At 43.8% G+C, this 19,282-nt stretch overlaps 1 protein-coding gene across 1 annotated transcript in view; it reads right to left on the bottom strand.

Annotated features, from left to right (window-relative positions):
* Positions 1 to 3,935: 3,935 nt before the first annotated feature.
* The window catches only part of LOC138740924 (ependymin-like), a 427,958-nt gene continuing 412,611 nt past the window's right edge, over positions 3,936 to 19,282 (bottom strand). Inside the window, exons 4-7 of the mRNA XM_069894257.1 lie at positions 11,027 to 11,155; positions 9,974 to 10,154; positions 4,735 to 4,819; positions 3,936 to 4,169 (exon numbers count right to left, since the gene is read on the bottom strand). Of these exons, the coding sequence (XP_069750358.1) occupies positions 4,094 to 4,169; positions 4,735 to 4,819; positions 9,974 to 10,154; positions 11,027 to 11,155 (471 nt within the window). The 3' untranslated portion in view covers positions 3,936 to 4,093. The remainder of the gene's footprint in view (positions 4,170 to 4,734; positions 4,820 to 9,973; positions 10,155 to 11,026; positions 11,156 to 19,282) is intronic.

Genomic DNA, 19,282 nt, shown 5'->3' with positions numbered 1-19,282 from the left:
GATAGACCTGTTCCTGTTGTCAGCCCACATCCAAGGGAGAGTGAGAAAAACGGAATATAAAGCTAATTGTTATCGGATCACTCACCCCTGTTATTAGCAATAGAGCTGGAGAATATCCCACCGAGAACGTATAGATGGAGATTAAACTCCATGCTACTTAAAAGACAGGATTTTAGAGAATTAATTGAGCGACAAATTAAAATGTACTTTGAAATAAATACGGAATCAGTGAGAGATGAGTTTATACTATGGGAAGCAATGAAAGCATTCATCAGAGGGCAGATCATAAGTTATGTAACTAAGATGAAGAAAGACTACAATCAGGAAATAGAACAGTTGGAAAGGGAAGTAGCAAGTACAGAAAAATAATTAGCAATAAAGGAAGATACAACAAAAAGAAGAGAATTGGCCATCAAAAAAAATACGAAACACTACAAACGTACAAGGTGGAGAAGAACATAATGAAGACAAAACAGAAGTATTATGAGCTAGGAGAAAAAATGCACAAACTATTGGCTTGGCAGCTTAAAACAGAACAAGCTAAAAGAACGGTATTGGCATCAAGGAAAAAGGACAAACAAATTACATATAACCCAACGGAGATCAAGGAATTCTATGAGCAATTATATTGAACTGAGAACGAAGGGAAAGAAGACAAAATAGATGAGTTTCCAGCTAAAATTGAACAACCAAAATTGCAAGAAGAGGAGCAAAACAAATTAAGAAAATCATTTGAAATAGAGGAAATACAGGATATATTAAAAAAACTACCGAACAATAAAATGCCGGGAGAGGACGGACTCCCAATAGAATTCTATAAAACATTTAAAGACTTACTAATTTCTCCTCTCCTGGAAGTAATGAACCAGATTGAAGAAACACAAAACATGCCAGATTCATGAAAAACAGCAATAATTACAGTAATACCAAAGACGGGGAAAGATCCACTAACACCAGCATCGTATAGACCAATATCTCTACTCAACACAGATTATAAGATAATAGCTAAACTATTAGCAAACAGATTGGCCGACTGTGTACCAAAAATAGTAAAACTAGATCAAACTGGATTTATTAAGAAAAGACGAACAACAGGCAATATCTGTAAGTTCATTAACTTAATCCATGCAGTACAAGGAAACAAGACACCAACAGTGGCGGTTGCCTTCGACGTAGAGCAAGCCTTTGACAGAGTAGAATGGAATTATTTATTCAAAGTACTACAGAGGTTCAACCTACCAGAGAAATATATTAATTGGATTAAATTATTACTATATAAGGGACCATTGGAGAAGGTGACAGTAAATGGATATATATCAAACCAATTTAAATTAAGCAGGTCAACTAGGCAGGGATGTCCACTATCTCCCTCACTGTTCGCGTTAGCTATAGAACCATTGGCAGAACTGATAAGAACAGAAAATAAAATAAGAGGGATAAAAATAAAAGAGAAGGAATATAAAATCAGTCTATTTACAGATGACATCATAGTATACTTAACAGAACCAGAATTATCAGTAAAAGAATTATGTAAGAAATTGAAAGAATATGGAGAAGTATCGGGGTACAAGATAAACGCAAATAAAAGTGAAGCGATGCCAATGAATAATGCGGATTTCACAAAGTTTAAGAATCACCATTTAAATGGCAAACACAAGCAATCCGATACCTAGGTATTAGACTAGATAATAATCTAGGCCATCTATACAAATTAAATGATCAGCCATTAATGAAGAAATTACAAGATGACTTAGAACATTGGATTTACCACTAACACTGATAGGAAGGGTAAATTGCACTAAAATGAATATCTTCCCAAGAATGCAATACCTATTTCAATCGTTGCCAATTCACCTAACAAGAGAAATTCTTCAAGGAGCAAAGAAAAATAATATGGAAATTTTTATGCAAAGGGGGGGGGGAAACTGAGGATAGCGCTAGATAAATTAACAGAATGGTACAAACAAGGGGGCTTACAGCTACCAAACTTTAATAATTATTATAGAGCAGCACAATTAAGATACCTATCAGATTTTTATCAAACAAGGGAAAAACCAGATTGGACCAGATTAGAACTAGAAAAATAGGGGAGAAGGTACCTGAACATATTAGTATAAGTGGGATGAAAAGCTGGTGCAACAGGGGAATTCACCAGTACTGCACCATCTGCTCAACATTTGGAAGAAAATTCACGTAGAAAGGAAAAAAACAAATGATCAACTACCAAAATTAATATTGACGCAAAATCAACTAATCCCTTTCACAATAGATAACCTTTCCTTTAGAGAATGGGAGAGAAAAGGGATCAAAAGAATAGAAAATTGTTTTTCGGGAAATAAATTATTTTGAACAAATGAAGTACAAATATGGAATAACTCACGGTACAATGTTTGCATTACCACCAACTGAAAACCTACTTGAAGGACAAATTGGGAAGCAGGCTGAGGTTACCAGAAGGAAGCAGCTTTGAATATGTGATTACAGACACAATGATAATTAAAAGATTTATAACAAACATATACATCAAACTGCAAGAGAAAGAGAACGAGGAAATAAGCTGTAAACCCAAACAAAAGTGGGAACAAGATCTAAACATAAAGATAAAGAATGAAACATGGGAAAAGCTATGCTCCGGAACTATGAGAAATACAATAAACACGAGGTTACGCATGATACAATATAATTGGTTACACACGCCCCAAAAGTTAAATAAATGGGACCCGACAGTATCAGATGGATGTTTTCGCTGTAAGAAGGAAACAGGATCAACAGTATTGGTCATCAATACAATGTGGGCATGTGAGAAAGTGGAAAGGTTTCAGGAAGATCTAAATCAGGTATTAAATAAAATCACAAAAAGCAACAGACCAAAAAATCCAGAGATCTTTCTTCTAAGTAATATAAGAAGTAAAGAATTAGGCCTCAAACTGGATGAAGCACAAAGAAGATTTATTATGATAGCCTTAGCTGTAGCAAAAAAATGTATAATGTCATACTGGAAATCAGAAGAGACCCTGAGAGTACAGCTATGGTACATAGAAATGAATAAATGTATTCCACTGGAAAAAATAACAGATAATTTAAGAAATAACATCACAGTATTCGAACAAATTTGGGAACCGTACATGGAACACAACAGAGATGTACTACCGCGGACCTCCACCACCTAAAATGACAGAATGAGAAGAAGACGAAATGAACTGACCCAGTATGTAAAAGTAGATGATACAATTTTCTTGTTTATTTTCATTGTGTGATGACATTGTTTAATGGGTTTAATGTATCATATATGTTGAACGTTGAGTGGGTGGGGAGGGGGGTGGGAAGGAGGGAGGGAAGGAAGGGGGGAAAATGGGAGAAAATGACTGTATATTCAAAAGGGAAAGGTTTATGTGTATTTTGGTCAATATGGTTCATAGTGTAAGAAAAAAAAATTTAAAAAGGAAAAAAAAAGAACTTCAAACTCCTGGGGGGGGTCAACATCTCAGAGGATCTGTCCTGGATCCTCCATGTCAATGCAATCACGAAGAAGGCTCGCCAGCGGCTAGACTTTGTGAGGTGTCTGAGGAGACTTTGTTCATCACCAAAGACCCTCATAAGCGTCTACAGGTAGTACCGTGGAGAGCATTCTGGCTGGTACGGAGGCACCAACTCTCAGGACAAAGATAAACTCCAGAGGGTTGTGAACTCGGCCTGCGACATCATGGGCACCAGACTTCACTCCATCGAGAACATCGACATGAGGCGGTGTCTTAAAAAAAAGCAGCCTCTCTCCTCAAAGACCCCCCACCACCCAGGCCGTCCCCTCTTCACTCTGCTCCCATTGGGAAGGAGGTCCAAGAGCCTGAAGATGAGAACTCAGCGGCACAAGGACGACTCCTTCCTCTCCGCCACCAGATTCCTGAATGATCAATGAACCACAGACATGGCCTCACTTTTTGTGCACTATTTTTATTAATTTTGATAAGGTGGTTTATACGAATGTTCGCTCTGTGACGCTGCCACAAAACAAAATATGTTGTGATTTGTTCATGACAATAATTTTGGATTCTGTGCAGCGCTCTGCTGTCGAACTGTGGCCAGAAGGCGGCTCTCAAAGTAGATCTGTGCATTCCACGGGAGGTTTGAAGATGTTTGGATCCTGAATCCCCATGGTTATGTCATTGAACCTGGAAATGGAAAGATTGAAAACTTGGGTTTCCCAAAAGGTCTGCGCAGGCATTGAGTCCAGGAGCTGGGATGTTGTGGTAAAGTTGTACAAGACATTGGTGAGGCCAAATTTGGAGAATTGTATGCAGTTTTGGTCACTGAATGACAGGAAAGATGTCAATAAGATAGAAAGAGGGCAGAGAAGATTCATTAGGATGTTGCCCCGACTTCAGGAACTGAGTTACAGGGAAAGGTTAAAAGGGTATGGACTTTATTCCCTGGAGCATAGAAGAATGAGGGGAGATTTGATCGATTTAAAATTATGAGGGGGACAGACAGAGTAAATGTAGGTCGGCTTTTCCCACTGAGGGTCGGTGAGATACAAACCAGAGGTCATGGGTTAAGGGAGAAAGGGAAGAAGTTTAGGGGGAACTTCTTCACACAGAGAGGGGTGGGAGTGTGGAATGAGCTGAAGTGGTAAATGTAGGCTCAATTTTAACATTTGAGAAGAATTTGGACAGGTACAGGGATGGGAGGGGTACGGAGGGTGATGGAACGCAAGGGGTGAACAGCAAAGTAACTCACGATTTAAAGAACCAGCCCTGGGTTTGGTAGAATGTTGAAAACAGTGGAAAACAACCATGTTCTGTGAAGATCATCGCATAGTTCACTGGAAAACATAAACAGGGACAGGTTAATGATAGAGGTGCAGGTGTACTGTCACTGAGAGTGGAAGGGAGAGAGAGTAGGGTGAAGAGAGGGAGAGAGAAAGAGTGGGGTGGAGAGAGGGGGAGAGAGTGGAGTGACAGGGGAGAGAGACAAAGGGGTGCAGAGAGGAGAGAGAAAGAGGTGCAGAGATAGGGAGAGAGAGAAAGGGGTGCAGGGGAGGGTGTAGAAAGAAGGGGACAGAGAGGAGATGTAGTGAGGGGGTGTAGAGTGATGGGTGTTTGGGGGAAGTGAGATAGAGATGGATAAGAGCATGGTAAAGTAGGGGAAGACAAGAATGAGGGAGGGTAGAGTGAAGTGTAGAGAGTTCAGGCCGTGGGCAGAGAGGGGTGAGAGGCAGAGATTGAGGGGCATTGCAAGGGTGAAGGTGGAAATGAAAGAAAGAGGGGGAGGGAGGTCGGGAGAGGACAGGAAAACAAGAGTGAGAGAGGGAGGAATCACAAGTGGGAGCAAGGCATCCTCGATGTTCAGGGATCTGCTCACAATCAGTCGAACACGCCAACAAGAACGGTTCTGCATGTGTTCGGGAATCTCTTATCATTAAAGAGTTAATGCAGAGCAAATTAGTGGGTGTAACAGCAGATAAAACACACGGAAACGCTGGAGGAACCCAGCCGGTCTCGCAGCATCCACAAGAGGTAAATATTATCAATGGTTCAGGCTTGATCCCCCCCTCAAGGTATGAGTGAAGAAACTCAGTGTCTGAGTTAAAGGTGGGGGAAAGAACAAGGGAGGAGAACAAACCAACAGACTAAAGGTGTTGATTTATAAGAGGAGAGGTGAGAATTAACGGAAAGACCACTGTCTGCCCAGGTTGGTCGCAGGATATGGAACACTGAGCACCGGCGCACCTCAGGGCCGTGGGCTCAGCCCACTCCTGTTCATGCCGCTGGCCCACAACTACATCACCTGGTCCAGCTCCAACAGGGTCATCAGGTTTACAGATGACACGATCGTCACTGGCCTCGTTGGCAACAACGACGGTCTCTGCCACGCGACAGAGACGGGCAGAAAATCTTGTGACCTGGTGCGAGAGGAACAACCTGAGTCTCAACGTGGACAAGATGAAGGAGATGATCGGGGACTTCAGGAGGACCAGGGACGACCACCCTCCATTACACATCAACAACTCTGTGGTGGAGAGAGAGGAGACATCAAGTTCCTTGGAGTTCACTTCACTACTGACCTATCGTGGCCTCTCAACATCTCCTCTCTTGTCAGGAAGGTGCAACAGGGACTGCACTTCCTGAGAAGACTGAGTCGGGCGAGGCTACTGGCCACCATCACATCAACCTTCTACAGGAGCTGTATCAAGAGCGTCCTGGCCGGCTGCATCACCGTGTGGGGACGTTTGCTGCAGAGAAATAGATTAGAGATCATGTACTGGACCATAAGAGTGGCAGAGAGAGTCACTGAGGTCTCCTGTTCTCCCCCCCACCTCCCCATTCAACATGATCTACCGGGATCGTTGTCTGAAGAGGGCCCACAAAATCACCGAAGACCCTTTCCCCCCACACACAGCGTCTTCCAGCTGCTCCCATCGGGGAAGAGATCCAGAAGGATCAGAGCCAGCACCACCAGGCCGAGGAACAGCTTCTTCCCACGAGCAGGGAGAACGCTGAATGGCTCATACAGCCTATAAATCGCTTGTAAATTGGTGTTGTGTCTTTTTGTGTGTTTGCATGTTTTACACCAACGACCAATTTGTCCTGTTGTACTTTACAACTCTACGATAATACACTACATCTCCGATTCGCCAAATTCCAATTCTCCAAAATCCTCAGTCTGGAATTTCCCCTGCTTTAACATATCTCCATTGATTAGCATGCAAATCCTTCTTGATTTCATTAGCTCTCATTATTCACAAAGGTACAAAAACTTGTGATTTTGTTATTAACGTACAGTGAGTCCAAATCATAGAGTCTACTGACTCTCTTCTTGACACAGAGTCTATTTTGCCCGCCATAGTAGCGGCCGTCAGTTCCATTCGAGGTACGGTGACCAGCTTGAATGGAGCCACTCTGGCTTTTCCCATTAAAAATCCACAATGTGCTCACTCTTGGACACTGCGCAGTCCTAAATAACTGACAGTAGCCAAACCACCTTCGCTCGCTTTGGTGGTTTCAGAAAAATAAGTAATAGATCTTTATCCTCGTGGGAATATCTGAAACAAATCAGGAATCTTAATTTATCTGAAATTTTTTCGGAGCTAAACTGGATGGAAATGTCAGCGCCGCCACCCCCCCCCCCCTCCCCGGCCCCGGCTCCTGGTGGCAGGAGCAGCGGGGACCTTGAGCTCCCGGCCCAAGCAGGGCCCCAGTGGAGGAGTCGGCGATCGGCGGCAGCCAGCATTTTTTTTTGGTAAGAATTAAACATTATTTTAATACTTTAAAAGCCTTCCCTTGTTCGTTGCTGTTTAAACTGTTACAAGTGATTTTGTTCTTGCTCCTGGGCTGTTTTTAAAACATGACCAGTTCTCTGAAAAAAAAAGTTTATCTGGTCCCAACTATTCCGGATAATTGGAGTTGTCCTGCACTAAACCTTCGACCAGACCCCTCCCCCTCTCATTCATCCCCCTTTCTCTCTCCAGCCTTTAATTCATGTTATGCTTCTCCACTCACACCTTGAGGAAGGGCTCAGCTTCTAACATCGGTGATGCATCTTTACCTCCTATGGATGCTGCTGGACTGGCCAAGCATCTCTGTGTCCTGCAGTCCGTCGTGCTCCACTCAGGGTGGGTCAACCTGATGGAATGCACAGCGGGGTGCTGAAGGAAACGGCTCATGATAATCCGCCAAAATTCTCCGGACTGTGGAGCAAATTTCGCGTCATGGTTTAGACAAGGATGATGGAAAATGGCAACAGGCCAATTTAGCTTAATGTCTGGAGTTGGGGAAATCCTTGGGAATAAATAATGATAGATCTGAATAGAAACTATTCCATCGGACAGACACAGCATGGAATAGGTCATTCTTCACTCATGCCTTTGAGGATACACCGAGCGTGTTTGGTGGAGGGAAGCAGGTGCACGTTGCTTGCTTGGACTTCTGGAAGGTGCTTGATAAGGTGCCATTTCAGACATGGAATTGGGGTAAAATCAGTGGTTCTCAAACTTTTTCTTTCCATTCACCTGCCACCCTATGCCATGGGTGCTCTGGGATTGCTTAAGGAGGTAGGTGAGTGGAAGGAAAAAGGTGGAAAACCACAGTTTTAGCCATCCCTCATTGACTCATCATGTGTGGCGTTTCATTGCTCCAAAGGAAATGGGCCATTAACTATTTTTGTCAAGCGAAGTATTTCGGTAACAATTGGGTCTAGAGCAGTGATTCTCAACTTTCCCTTCCCACCCACATCCCACCTTAAGCAACCCCTTACTAAGCACAGAGCCTCGATGGCACAGGGATGACTTAAAGTGGGATGTGTAAAGGTTAAAACCTTGTGTTTCAATTCTTAGTTAATAGAGGACTATTTTTGGTGGTGTTATGATAGAGACTATGATGTAATATGTCATGATATCCACCCAGACTAACGACTTGTTCATTATTCACCCAGATATGAAGGAAGGATGAACACAAGAAAGTTTTCTTTGAATTTTTCTCTCTTTAAATATTGTTCTGTATCTCTTTAAAGTTTGAGCTTTATATACATTTTATATCTTCATTATATAGTAAATACCATCGTTATGAAAGTCTTGTTGTGAAGCTATGCAAAATGTTTATCTATTTTATCAGCGGATTAAAACTACATAAAGTAACAGCCACAGGGTTTGACTTGTTGGATTAAAGAGATCGAACTTTGGAATATCGCAGCTCACACTTTGGAAGATTATACTTTAAGTTTGGATCTATTAGAATAAGGAGAGTGTTGTCTCTAGTACCTGAGTGGAAAGCCAAAGGTTGAGAATCACTGGAGTAAACCTACGGGCATTGGTCAGGGCAGAGAATCGGCCAGTTGATGGTGAGCGGAGGGCAGCACATGGGGTCAGTGCTGGGCCCACAACCTGGATGAGTTGGAAGAGGGGATAGAGTGCAGAGTCTCGAAGTTTGGGAAAGCAAATTGTGCTAAGGATAACTGCAGAGAGAGATATAGATAAGTTAAGCGAGTGGGCAAGGGCCTGGCAGATGGATGATAATGTTGAAAGACAAAAAACAAAGAGTAGATGGGATTATTGTTTAAATGGTGAGAGACTGCAGCCTGCCATTCGGTCGGGTGTGCCCAAGTGAACGTATCACAGAAGGTTAGTTTGCAGGTGCAACAGGTAAGCAAGAAGGCAAACGCTGGCCTTTTTTTGCTGGAGGGGTTGAGTTTAGAGCAGGGAGGTTCTGCTGCCACTGGCGAAAGACCTGGTGAGGTCACATCTGGGGAACTGCATGCAGATCTGGTCTCTTTACTTGAGGAAGGATGGACGGGCTTTGGAGATGGTGGAGAGGAGGTTCACCAGGTTGATTCCAGGGATGGGGAGGTTGGCCTCTGAGACCTGGGACCGAACTCGGTGGGTACCGTGTCTCCTCATGTATTCGTTGGGTTTTGGGGGAACCAATTTTTCATGTCAAATTTGGGTGGGAGGGTGTCGACTTTTTCCTACAAACTACTTTTGACCGCGGTAAGTACCTGCATTCGTCAAGGCGTCGGGCGCTTGAATGGGTGGGCGGCTGGGGCGTCAGGAGATCAGATGGATGGGTGACCAGGGAGTTGGGTGTTTGGATGGTCAGGCCAAAGAAGGGAGTGGGGGGTTGATCTTTACATGGGTCATACTTAACACACGGGGGTAGGGGGTGGAGGGGGAGGGGAAATGGTATCGATGATTGTTCAGAAGATCTGATGGAAATGTGAAACCATGAATGAGGTAGATAAGGTCGAGGCTGATGAGACTAGAACTGGGGGATCTGCCCCTCCCAGAGAGTGGGGGATCTGCAGAGTTCTTTGCTCATTTGAATGTGCCTCAGACCAGCGGGGCAAATTTTTCCCATCGAAGGGTGATGGGGAACGGGGGGAGCTGGGTCCACAGCCGGATCTTATTAACTGTGTAGACAGGCTCGACAGTCTGGTGAGCAGCAGACACCGTGAGGAGAGATGAATACTAATGGCAATACTTTACCCCGGTCCAGAACTCCGCCCCAGATATTGAACAGCAGCCGTGCCTTGGGAAAGGAGACAGCTCCAGAGAATATTTGGCTGAGAAATGTGGCATTTGGAGGAACTCCGAAAGGCTGGAATGGAGTCCGGAGCGAGTGCTTCACGCAGCTCCTGTTCCCTGGGAAGAAGTTGTACATCACGGACTGCGGGAAGTACGGAACAGAGGCAGGTTACACCAGAGACCCTCCCTCCCCCCACCACAGTTCAACACACACGTTGCTGGAAATCTCCAACTGCACAGCTGGAAACCCTGAGAGACCCCATCCCACCAAGTGACCCCTACATACATACATGATCCCCAAGATCCCAACTCAACAACCCCTGGGAGTCTCTCTGACCCCAGACACAGGGACCCCTGGGAGTCTCTCTGGCCCTGGACACAGGGGCCCCCAGGAGTCTCCACCCCCGGACACAGGGACCCCTGAGAGTCTCCAACCCAGGATACAGGGATCCCTGAGAGTCTCCAACTCTGGACACAGGGACCCCTGAGAGTCTCCAACCCCAGACACAGGGACCCCCTGAGAGTCTCCAACCCCAGACACAGGGACCCCTGGGAGTCTCCAACCCTGGAGACAGGGACCCTTGGGAATCTCCAACTCCGGACACGGAGGCTCCCTCATGGGACATGGGGACCCATAAGAGGTCCCAAACTTGGACGCAGGAACCCCAGAGCAACCCCAGCAAAACATAGCAACATTAAATGCCCCGACCCATGCGTGGGAACCTCTAAGATTTCAACATCATTACAGGGCCATCCGAGAGCACCCTACCCCCCCCACCCACACACCCAGATGTCCCAGAATCCCCAAATCTCAGATACACCTCCAAGGCTCCAAACCGGACTCAGGAACTCCTGGGAGACCTCAGACCCAGACAAGGAAAGACCTCCCAAGAGATTCCAGATGGTCGACTAGCATGGAGAGACTTCTCCGGTGGCTCAGGGGCCAGGATCTAGGGAATGTGTGCAGGTGGGCCCTGGGTCAAAAAGGGTCCCATGTGGAATAGATTGGCATACCTCATTGTAGAGCATCAAGTCCACCTGTTGCACCCCTTTGCCACCTCTATAAAATGTCAAGTCGGTGTAAAGCCTCTGGTGAATAGCATCGTAGGAGAACCTCCCATACTTAGTTGTGGATAAATGCACCTGTTGAGGAGAAGTGGTCAGAGTGACTGATTATGTTATATTTTATATTATATATAGATATGTTTTTGGAAGATAAATTGTGGCGGATTTTTTAGTGTTGGTCGCATACAAACACTTCTAAACATTTCATTTAAAATGCCAGAGCTCTGCTCAAGCCAGGCAGTCCAGGCACCAGGTGCCTTTGCACAAACTTTGAAGGATGCCTATAAGGACGTCACAAGTAGGTGTTAATTGAATGCACTGTGGATTTGGATTATTGTTTTGGAAAGCAGCAGATGAACAAACTCAGAAGATTTAGGTCCGGAGCCACAGTCTGTCTGAGCGCAGGTGGCTGTACTAGGGTCATGTGGTTTTCTCTGAGAGAGAGAAAGAGAATTCAGTTCTACAGTTCAGCAGTAGCAGCTGGGACTGGAACAGGACAAGCTGGCAAGCTTGTGGAAACAGCGCATTTTGAAGTTGGGTTGTGAGTTCTTAGTTCAGCCTGTTCAAAGCCCTTGTGGTCCATGCAAGAGGAGAGGACTGACTGCCTAATGTTTCATTTGGAATAAGTGAAACAAAAAGGAAATCTGTAATGACCTGAAAAAAAGAGGTTATCATCTGGAGAAGCCAAAGGGGGACAAGTTTCTTCAGTAAGAGACTGAAGTGGCGGATCGGAAGAGTTAAGATTTGGGTGTCCAACAAGCAATAAATCTCTAAAAACCGACACGAACCTTCCTGAGAGGAAAGCATTTAACTTTCGAGCACCAAAGCCTGGCGAACTATATAAATGTTAAATTCTTTGCGCTGTATAAGAATTGCCTGCAACCGGTGAACTTGGAGGAATGAGAAGTGAAAATGGAATGTGAATCAAAGAACTTTTCTGAACTTACACACACATTACATACACATGCGCTTAGAATTAGAAAGGGGTTAAGTTTGGTGAAGTTAAATAGTAATAATATAAGATCCTGTTTTTATGTTTAAAGATAAGTAAAGGCAACCTTTGTTTAAGTAACCATTTGTCTTCGTGAATTTCTATTGCTGCTGGGTTCTGGTGTCCTCTGGGCCCATAACATTAGTGGTTACTGGTATCAGCTGTTTTAAGCCCAATGTGACTGGGTTATACTGTGTGTGTGTGTGTGTGTGTGTGTGTGTGTGTGTGTGTGTGTGTGTGTGTGTGTGTGTGTGTGTGTGTGTGTTTGTGTGTGTGTCTGTGTGTGTGTGTGAGTGAACACAGTTACTGGTATCGACCGTTTAAGTCTGATGTGACTGGTTTGTACTGTCTGTGTGTGTGTGTGTGTGTGTGTGTGTGTGTGAATGAATACAGATGCTGATGGGGAGGAGTCATGTGATGGAGTAGTGGCCGGTAGGGGAACTCCAGCCCTCTCCAGAAAAGTTAAAAAAAGATAGAGAAAAAGCAAAGGCACAAACTTAAAAACCAAAATAAAGTGAAAGTAAAAGTGTGAAGAAAATGGCAGCGAAGAAAGAAAAACCAAGAACAACGGGAAGAAAAGAAGAAGGAAAGTCGTCAGAAGAAGAAGGTGAAGGCCTTACCTGTCCGAAGAGGCCCGCCGCGGAGAGAGAGGCCCGCTCCCACAGGTCAGTGGAGGTCCTGGGCTCGGGACTACAAAAATGGCTCGCAGAGCCGAGTAAAAGTGCGCAACCGCGCATGCGCGACTCCTCGCGCATGCGCGATGCGCATGAAAAAAAACACTGATGGGAGGGAAGAATAGCTGCGGAGTCGATCTCCACAGCTGAGAGAGGCACCTGCAGCACAGCAGCAGGTGCAGAACACAGACAATAATGACAACAAGAAAGAAGAGGGTAAAAAGAAAACAAGGAAACAACAGATGGTCAACCCAGAGGAAGAGGAAGAAGAAGAGAAAAGCAAGACAATGGATGTATCTTTTTTTAAAGAATATATTGAATCAGTGAAAGAATGGCAATTACAAGAATTTGATGAGATAAAAAGAAGAATTAAGAATGCAGAAGAAAGAATGAATAAAATGGAAGTGGCCATATCAGAATTGGCAAAAAGAGTGGAAAAAATGGAAAAACGAGAAACATTTGTAGATATGGAAGCAAAAGACTTAAAAGAGAAATTAGAAGAATCTAATAAAAAAGCGAAAGAAGCACAGGAGCTGTTAGCTCAGAAGATAGATATAATAGAAAACTATAATAGAAGAAATAATATAAAGATAGTGGGCCTTAAGGAAGATGAAGAAGGCAAGAATATGAGAGAATTTATAAAAGATTGGATCCCCAGGGTCCTGGGAAGACCAGAATTACAGGAAGAAATGGAAATAGAGAGGGCACATAGAACTTTAGCCCCGAAACCACAACCGCAGCAAAAACCAAGATCCATTTTAGTAAAATTCTTAAGATATACAACAAGAGAAAATATATTGGAGAAAGCAATGAAGAAAGTAAGAGAGGACAAAAAGCCATTGGAATATAAAGGTCAAAAAATTTTTTTCTATCCAGACATAAGTTTTGAACTCCTGAAGAAGAGGAAGGAGTTCAATGCAGCGAAAACGATCTTATGGAAAAAAGGATATAAATTTATGTTAAGGTACCCAGCGGTACTTAAAATAATTATTCCAGGGCAACAAAACAGACTGTTCTCGGATCCAGAGGAAGCAAGGAAATTTGCAGAACAACTACAAAACAAGCAGAGAGATGAAGACATGTAATGAGAGTAAAAATGACCACGATCTATATGCATGTGTGTAAAGGGGTATATTTGTGTATATATATAGTGTGCATACATGAATGTATCAGTATTTAGAGGAAAATATATAGAGTATAGACAAGAATTAATAAGGGAGGGAAATGGAATAGAGGGAATAAGGAGGGAATTAAAAGAGTGACCTTTGTTACATATGAAAATTGAAATCTTTTCTGGGGTGGGGCTGGGTGGGGAGGAGTTACGGTCACTGCAAAATCAGCTGACGTTTGTGAGTGAATTCGCAAATCCAAATGGAGAGGGGAGATGTGGTTGTTCGACAAGGGATAAAGGACAACTCAGGAGGGGGAGGGGAGAATGGGGTTAAAGAAGTTTTAAATAGGAGAATAGGGAAAATGTTTGATGTTTTAGAAATGTTGTCTTATAAAGTGTTCAAAACAAGAAAGCAGAAATGGATAAGAAGGAAAGGTAATGATGGAGAAACGGAAAGGGAAGATAAACAAAGTATAAAAAGGCTACGCTGAACTATATGACTTTAAATATTAACAGAATACATAACCAAATTAAAAGGAAGAAACTGCTAAATTTACTGAAAAAATAAAAAATTGATAAAGCATTTGTGCAAGAAACACATTTAACTGAATTGGAGCACAAGAAATTAAAGAGAGATTGGGTAGGACACGTAACAGCAGCGTCGTATAATTCAAAAGCAAGAGGAGTAGCTATATTAATTAGTAAAAATGTGCCAATTAAAATAGAAGAGGAAATAATAGATCCAGCAGGGAGATATGTAATGATAAAATGTCAGATATATTCGGAATTTTGGAATCTACTCAAAGTATATTCACCTAACGAAGAAGATCAAAAGTTTATGCAAGATATTTTTTTGAATTTAGCAGATACGCAAGGGAACATATTAATAGGAGGGGATTTCAACCTGAATTTTGATTCAAATATGGACAAAACTGGGAAAAAAATTAACAGAAAGAACAAAGTAACCAAATTTATAATTAAATTGATGGAAAAAATGCAACTTTTGGATATATGTGTGTGTGTGTGTGTGTGTGTGTGTGTGTGTGTGTGTGTGTGTGTGTGTGAGTGTACACAGATTCTGGTATTGGCCGTGTTAAGCCCAATCTCAGTGTATTATACTGTGTGGTTAAGTGAAAACAATTACTGCTATCGGTCATGTTAAGCCCGATGTGACTGGGTGGTACTGTGAGTGTGTGTGTGTGTGTGTGTGTGTGTGTGTGTGTGTGTGTGAGTGTACACAGATTCTGGTATCGGCCGTGAGAAGTCCCGTGTGAATGCGTTGAATTATGTGTGAGAGTGTGAGAGATTTGACTGGTTTATGTTTTGTGTGTGTTTGTGTGTGTGTGTGTGTGTGAGTGTTTGTGTGTGTGTGTGTGTGTGTGTGTGTGCGTGTGTGTGTGTGTGTGTGTGTTTGAGTGTACACAGTTTCTGGTATCGATCGTGTTAAGCCTATTGTGACTGTGTTCTATTGTGTGTGTGTGAGTGTGAACAGTTAATGGTATCGGTCATGTAAAGCATGATGTGAGAGGGTTGTACTGTGTGTGAGTGTGAGTGAACACAGTTACTGGTATCGGTCATATTAAGCCTGATTTGACTGGATTGTGCTGTGTGTGTTTGTGTGTGTGTGTGTGTGTGTGTGTGTGTGTGTGTGAGTGTCTGTGTGTGTGTGTGAGTGTTTATGTGTGAATGTCCACAATTTCTGTTATTGGCCGTGTTAAGCCTAACGTAAATGGGTTGTACTGTGTGTGTGTATGTGAGTGAACAAAGTTATTGGTGTGAGTCGTGTAAACCCCAATCTGTGTTATACTATGTGTGTGAGTGAACAAAGTTACTGCTATCGGTCATGTTAAGCCCGATGTAACTGCATTGAATTATGTATGAGAGTGAGAGATTTGACTGTTTGTGTTTAGTGTGTGTGTGGGGTGTGGGTGTGTGTGTGTTTGTGTGTGTGTGTGTGTGTGTGTGTGTGTGGTTAAGTGAAAACAATTACTGCTATCGGTCATGTTAAGCCCGATTTGACTGGGTTGTACTGTGAGTGTGTGTGTGTGTGTGTGTGTGTGTGTGTGTGTTTGTGTGTGTGTTTATGTGTGACTGTCCACAATTTCTGGTATTGGCCATGTTAAGCCTGACGTAAATGGGTTGTACTGTGCGTGTGTATGTGAGTGAACAAAGCTATTGGTGTGAGTCGTGTAAACCCCAATCTGACTGTGTTATACTATGTGTGTGAGTGAACAAATTTACTCCTATCGGTCATGTTAAGCCTGATGTCACTGCATTGAATTATGTATGAGAGTGAGAGATTTGACTGTTTGTGTTTTGTGTGTGTGTGGGGTGTGTGTGTGTGTGTGTGTGTGTGTGTGTGTGTGTGTGTGTTTGTGTGTGTGTGTGTTTGTATGATTGTGTGTGTGTGTGTGTGTGTGTGTGTTTTTATGTGTGAATGTACACAGTTTCTGGTATTGGCCCTTTTAAGCCTGACGTAAATGGGTTGTACTGTGTGTGTGTATGTGAGTGAACAAAGTTATTGGTGTGAGTCGTGTAAACCCCAATCTGACTGTGTAATACTGTATGTGTGAGTGAACAAAGTTACTGCTATCTGTCAAGTTAAGCCCAATGTGACTGCGTTGAATTAGGTGTGAGAGTGTGAGAGATTTGACTGGCTTGTGTTTTGTATGTGTGTGTGTGTGTGTGTGTGTGTATACACAGTTTCTGGTATTGTTCTTGTTGAGCCCGACGTGACTGAATTGTATTTTTTCTGTGAGTGAGTGAACACAGTTATTGCTATCGGCCATGTTAAGTCCAATGTGAATGGTTTGTACTGTGTGTGCACATGAGTGAACCCAGTTATGCTTTCAGTTGTGTTGAGCTTTATGTGACTGACTGTGTGTGTGAGTGAACACATTTACTGGTATCGGTCATGTTAAGCCTGATGTGTCTGGGTTGTACTGTGTGTGTATGTGAGTGATCACATTTACTGGCATCGGTCATGTTAAGCCTCATGGATCGGGTTGTATTGTATGTGAATGTCATTGAACACAGTTACTGCTATCGGTCACGTTAAGCCCAATGTGACTGCGTTGAACTATGTGTGAGAGTGAACAGGGATCAGCCGCGTTAAGCCTAATGTGACTGGGTTGTACCATGTGTGTGTGTGTGTGTGTGTGTGTGTGTGTGTGTGTGTGTGTGTGTGTGTGTGTGAGTGTTTATGTGTGAATGTCCACAATTTCTGGTATTGGCCGTGTTAAGCCTGACATAAATGGGTTGTACTGTTTGTGTGTATGTGAGTGAACAAAGTTATTGGTGTGAGTCGTGTAAACCCTAATCTGACTGTGTTATACTATGTGTGTGAGTGAACAAAGTTACTGCTATCGGTCATGTTAAGCCCGATGTGACTGGGTTGTACTGTGAGTGTGTGTGTGTATGTTTGTCTGTGTGTGTGTGTGTGTGTGAGTGTTTATGTGTGAATGTCCACAATTTCTGGTATTGGCCGTGTTAAGCCTGACGTAAATGGGTTGTACTGTGTGTGTGTATGTGAGTGAACAAAGTTATTGGTGTGAGTCGTGTACACCCCAATCTGACTGTGTTATACTATGTGTGTGAGTGAACAAAGTAACTGCTATCGGTCATGTTAATCCCGATGTGACTGGGTTGTACTGTGAGTGTGTGTGTTTGTGTGTGTGTGTGTGTGTGTGTGTGTGTGTGTGTGTGTGTGTGTGTGTGTGTGTGTGTGAGTGTACACAGATTCTGGTATCGGCCGTGTTAAGCCCAATCTCAGTGTATTATACTGTGTGGTTAAGTGAAAACAATTACTGCTATCGGTCATGTTAAGCCCGATGTGACTGGGTTGTACTGTGTGTGTGTTTGTGTGTGTGTGAGTGTGAACAGTTAATGGTATCGGTCATGTAAAGCACGGTGTGTCTGGGTTGTACTGTGAGAGGGAAGAGGCAGAGGAGGAGGAGAGGGAGGGGGAGGAGGAGAGGGAGGGGGAGGAGGAGAGGGAGGGGGAGGAGGAGAGGAGGGGAAGGAGGAGAGGAGGGGAAGAGGCAGAGAGGAGGAGAGAGGGAGGGAGAGGAGGAGGAGAGGGAGGGGAGGAGGAGAGGAGGGGAAGAGGCAGAGGAGAGGAAGAGGCAGAGGAGAGGAGGAGAGAGGGAGGGAGAGGAGGAGGTGAGTGAGAGAGGAGGGGGGAAGAGGCAGAGGAGAGGAGGGGAAGAGAGGAGAGGGAAGAGAGGAGGGGAGGAGGAAAGAGGGAGGAGAGGTAGAGGGAGAGAAGGGGAGAGGGAGGAGAAAGAAGGTGAGGAAAGGGGAGAGGGGATGGAGAGAAGATGGTTAGAGGGAGGGGAAGGGGAGAGAGAGGAGAGGTTGAAGAAGGAGTGGAGAGGCACGGAGCCCTAATTTGGAGCTGTGTGCATTAAATACAAAATAATTCCTTTCGGATTCTGTGAGTGTGTGTGTTTGTGTGTGTGTGTGTGTGTGTGTGTGTGTGTGTGTGTGTGTGTGTGTGTGAGTGTACACAGATTCTGGTATCGGCCGTGTTAAGCCCAATCTCAGTGTATTATACTGTGTGGTTAAGTGAAAACAATTACTGCTATCGGTCATGTTAAGCCCGATGTGACTGGGTGGTACTGTGAGTGTGTGTGTGTGTGTGTGTGTGTGTGTGTGTGTGTGTGTGTGTGTGTGTGTGTGTGTGTGTGTGTGTGTGAGTGTACACCGATTCTGGTATCGGCCGTGAGAAGTCGCATGTAAATGCGTTGAATTATGTGTGAGAGTGTGAGAGATTTGACTGGTTTATGTTTTGTGTGTGTGTGTGTGTGTGTGTGTGTGTGTGAGTGTTTGTGTGTGTGTGTGTTTGTGTGTGTGTGCGTGTGTGTGTGTGTGTGTGTTTGAGTGTACACAGTTTCTGGTATCGATCGTGTTAAGCCTATTGTGACTGTGTTCTATTGTGTGTGTGTGAGTGTGAACAGTTAATGGTATCGGTCATGTAAAGCATGATGTGAGAGGGTTGTACTATGTGTGAGTGTGAGTGAACACAGTTACTGGTATCGGTCATATTAAGCCTGATTTGACTGGATTGTGCTGCGTGTGTTTGTGTGTGTGTGTGTGTGTGTGTGTGTGTGTGTGTGTGTGTGTGTGTGAGTGTCTGTGTGTGTGTGTGAGTGTTTATGTGTGAATGTCCACAATTTCTGTTATTGGCCGTGTTAAGCCTAACGTAAATGGGTTGTACTGTGTGTGTGTATGTGAGTGAACAAAGTTATTGGTGTGAGTCGTGTAAACCCCAGTCTGTGTTATACTATGTGTGTGAGTGAACAAAGTTACTGCTATCGGTCATGTTAAGCCCGATGTGACTGCATTGAATTATGTATGAGAGTGAGAGATTTGACTGTTTGTGTTTAGTGTGTGTGTGGGGTGTGGGTGTGTGTGTGTTTGTGTGTGTG

The sequence above is a fragment of the Narcine bancroftii genome, chromosome 8 (genome assembly GCF_036971445.1).
Source record: "Narcine bancroftii isolate sNarBan1 chromosome 8, sNarBan1.hap1, whole genome shotgun sequence".
Lineage (NCBI taxonomy): Eukaryota > Metazoa > Chordata > Chondrichthyes > Torpediniformes > Narcinidae > Narcine > Narcine bancroftii.
Note: the sequence above shows the minus strand (reverse complement) of the source record. Positions and strands in the feature narration are given on the sequence as shown.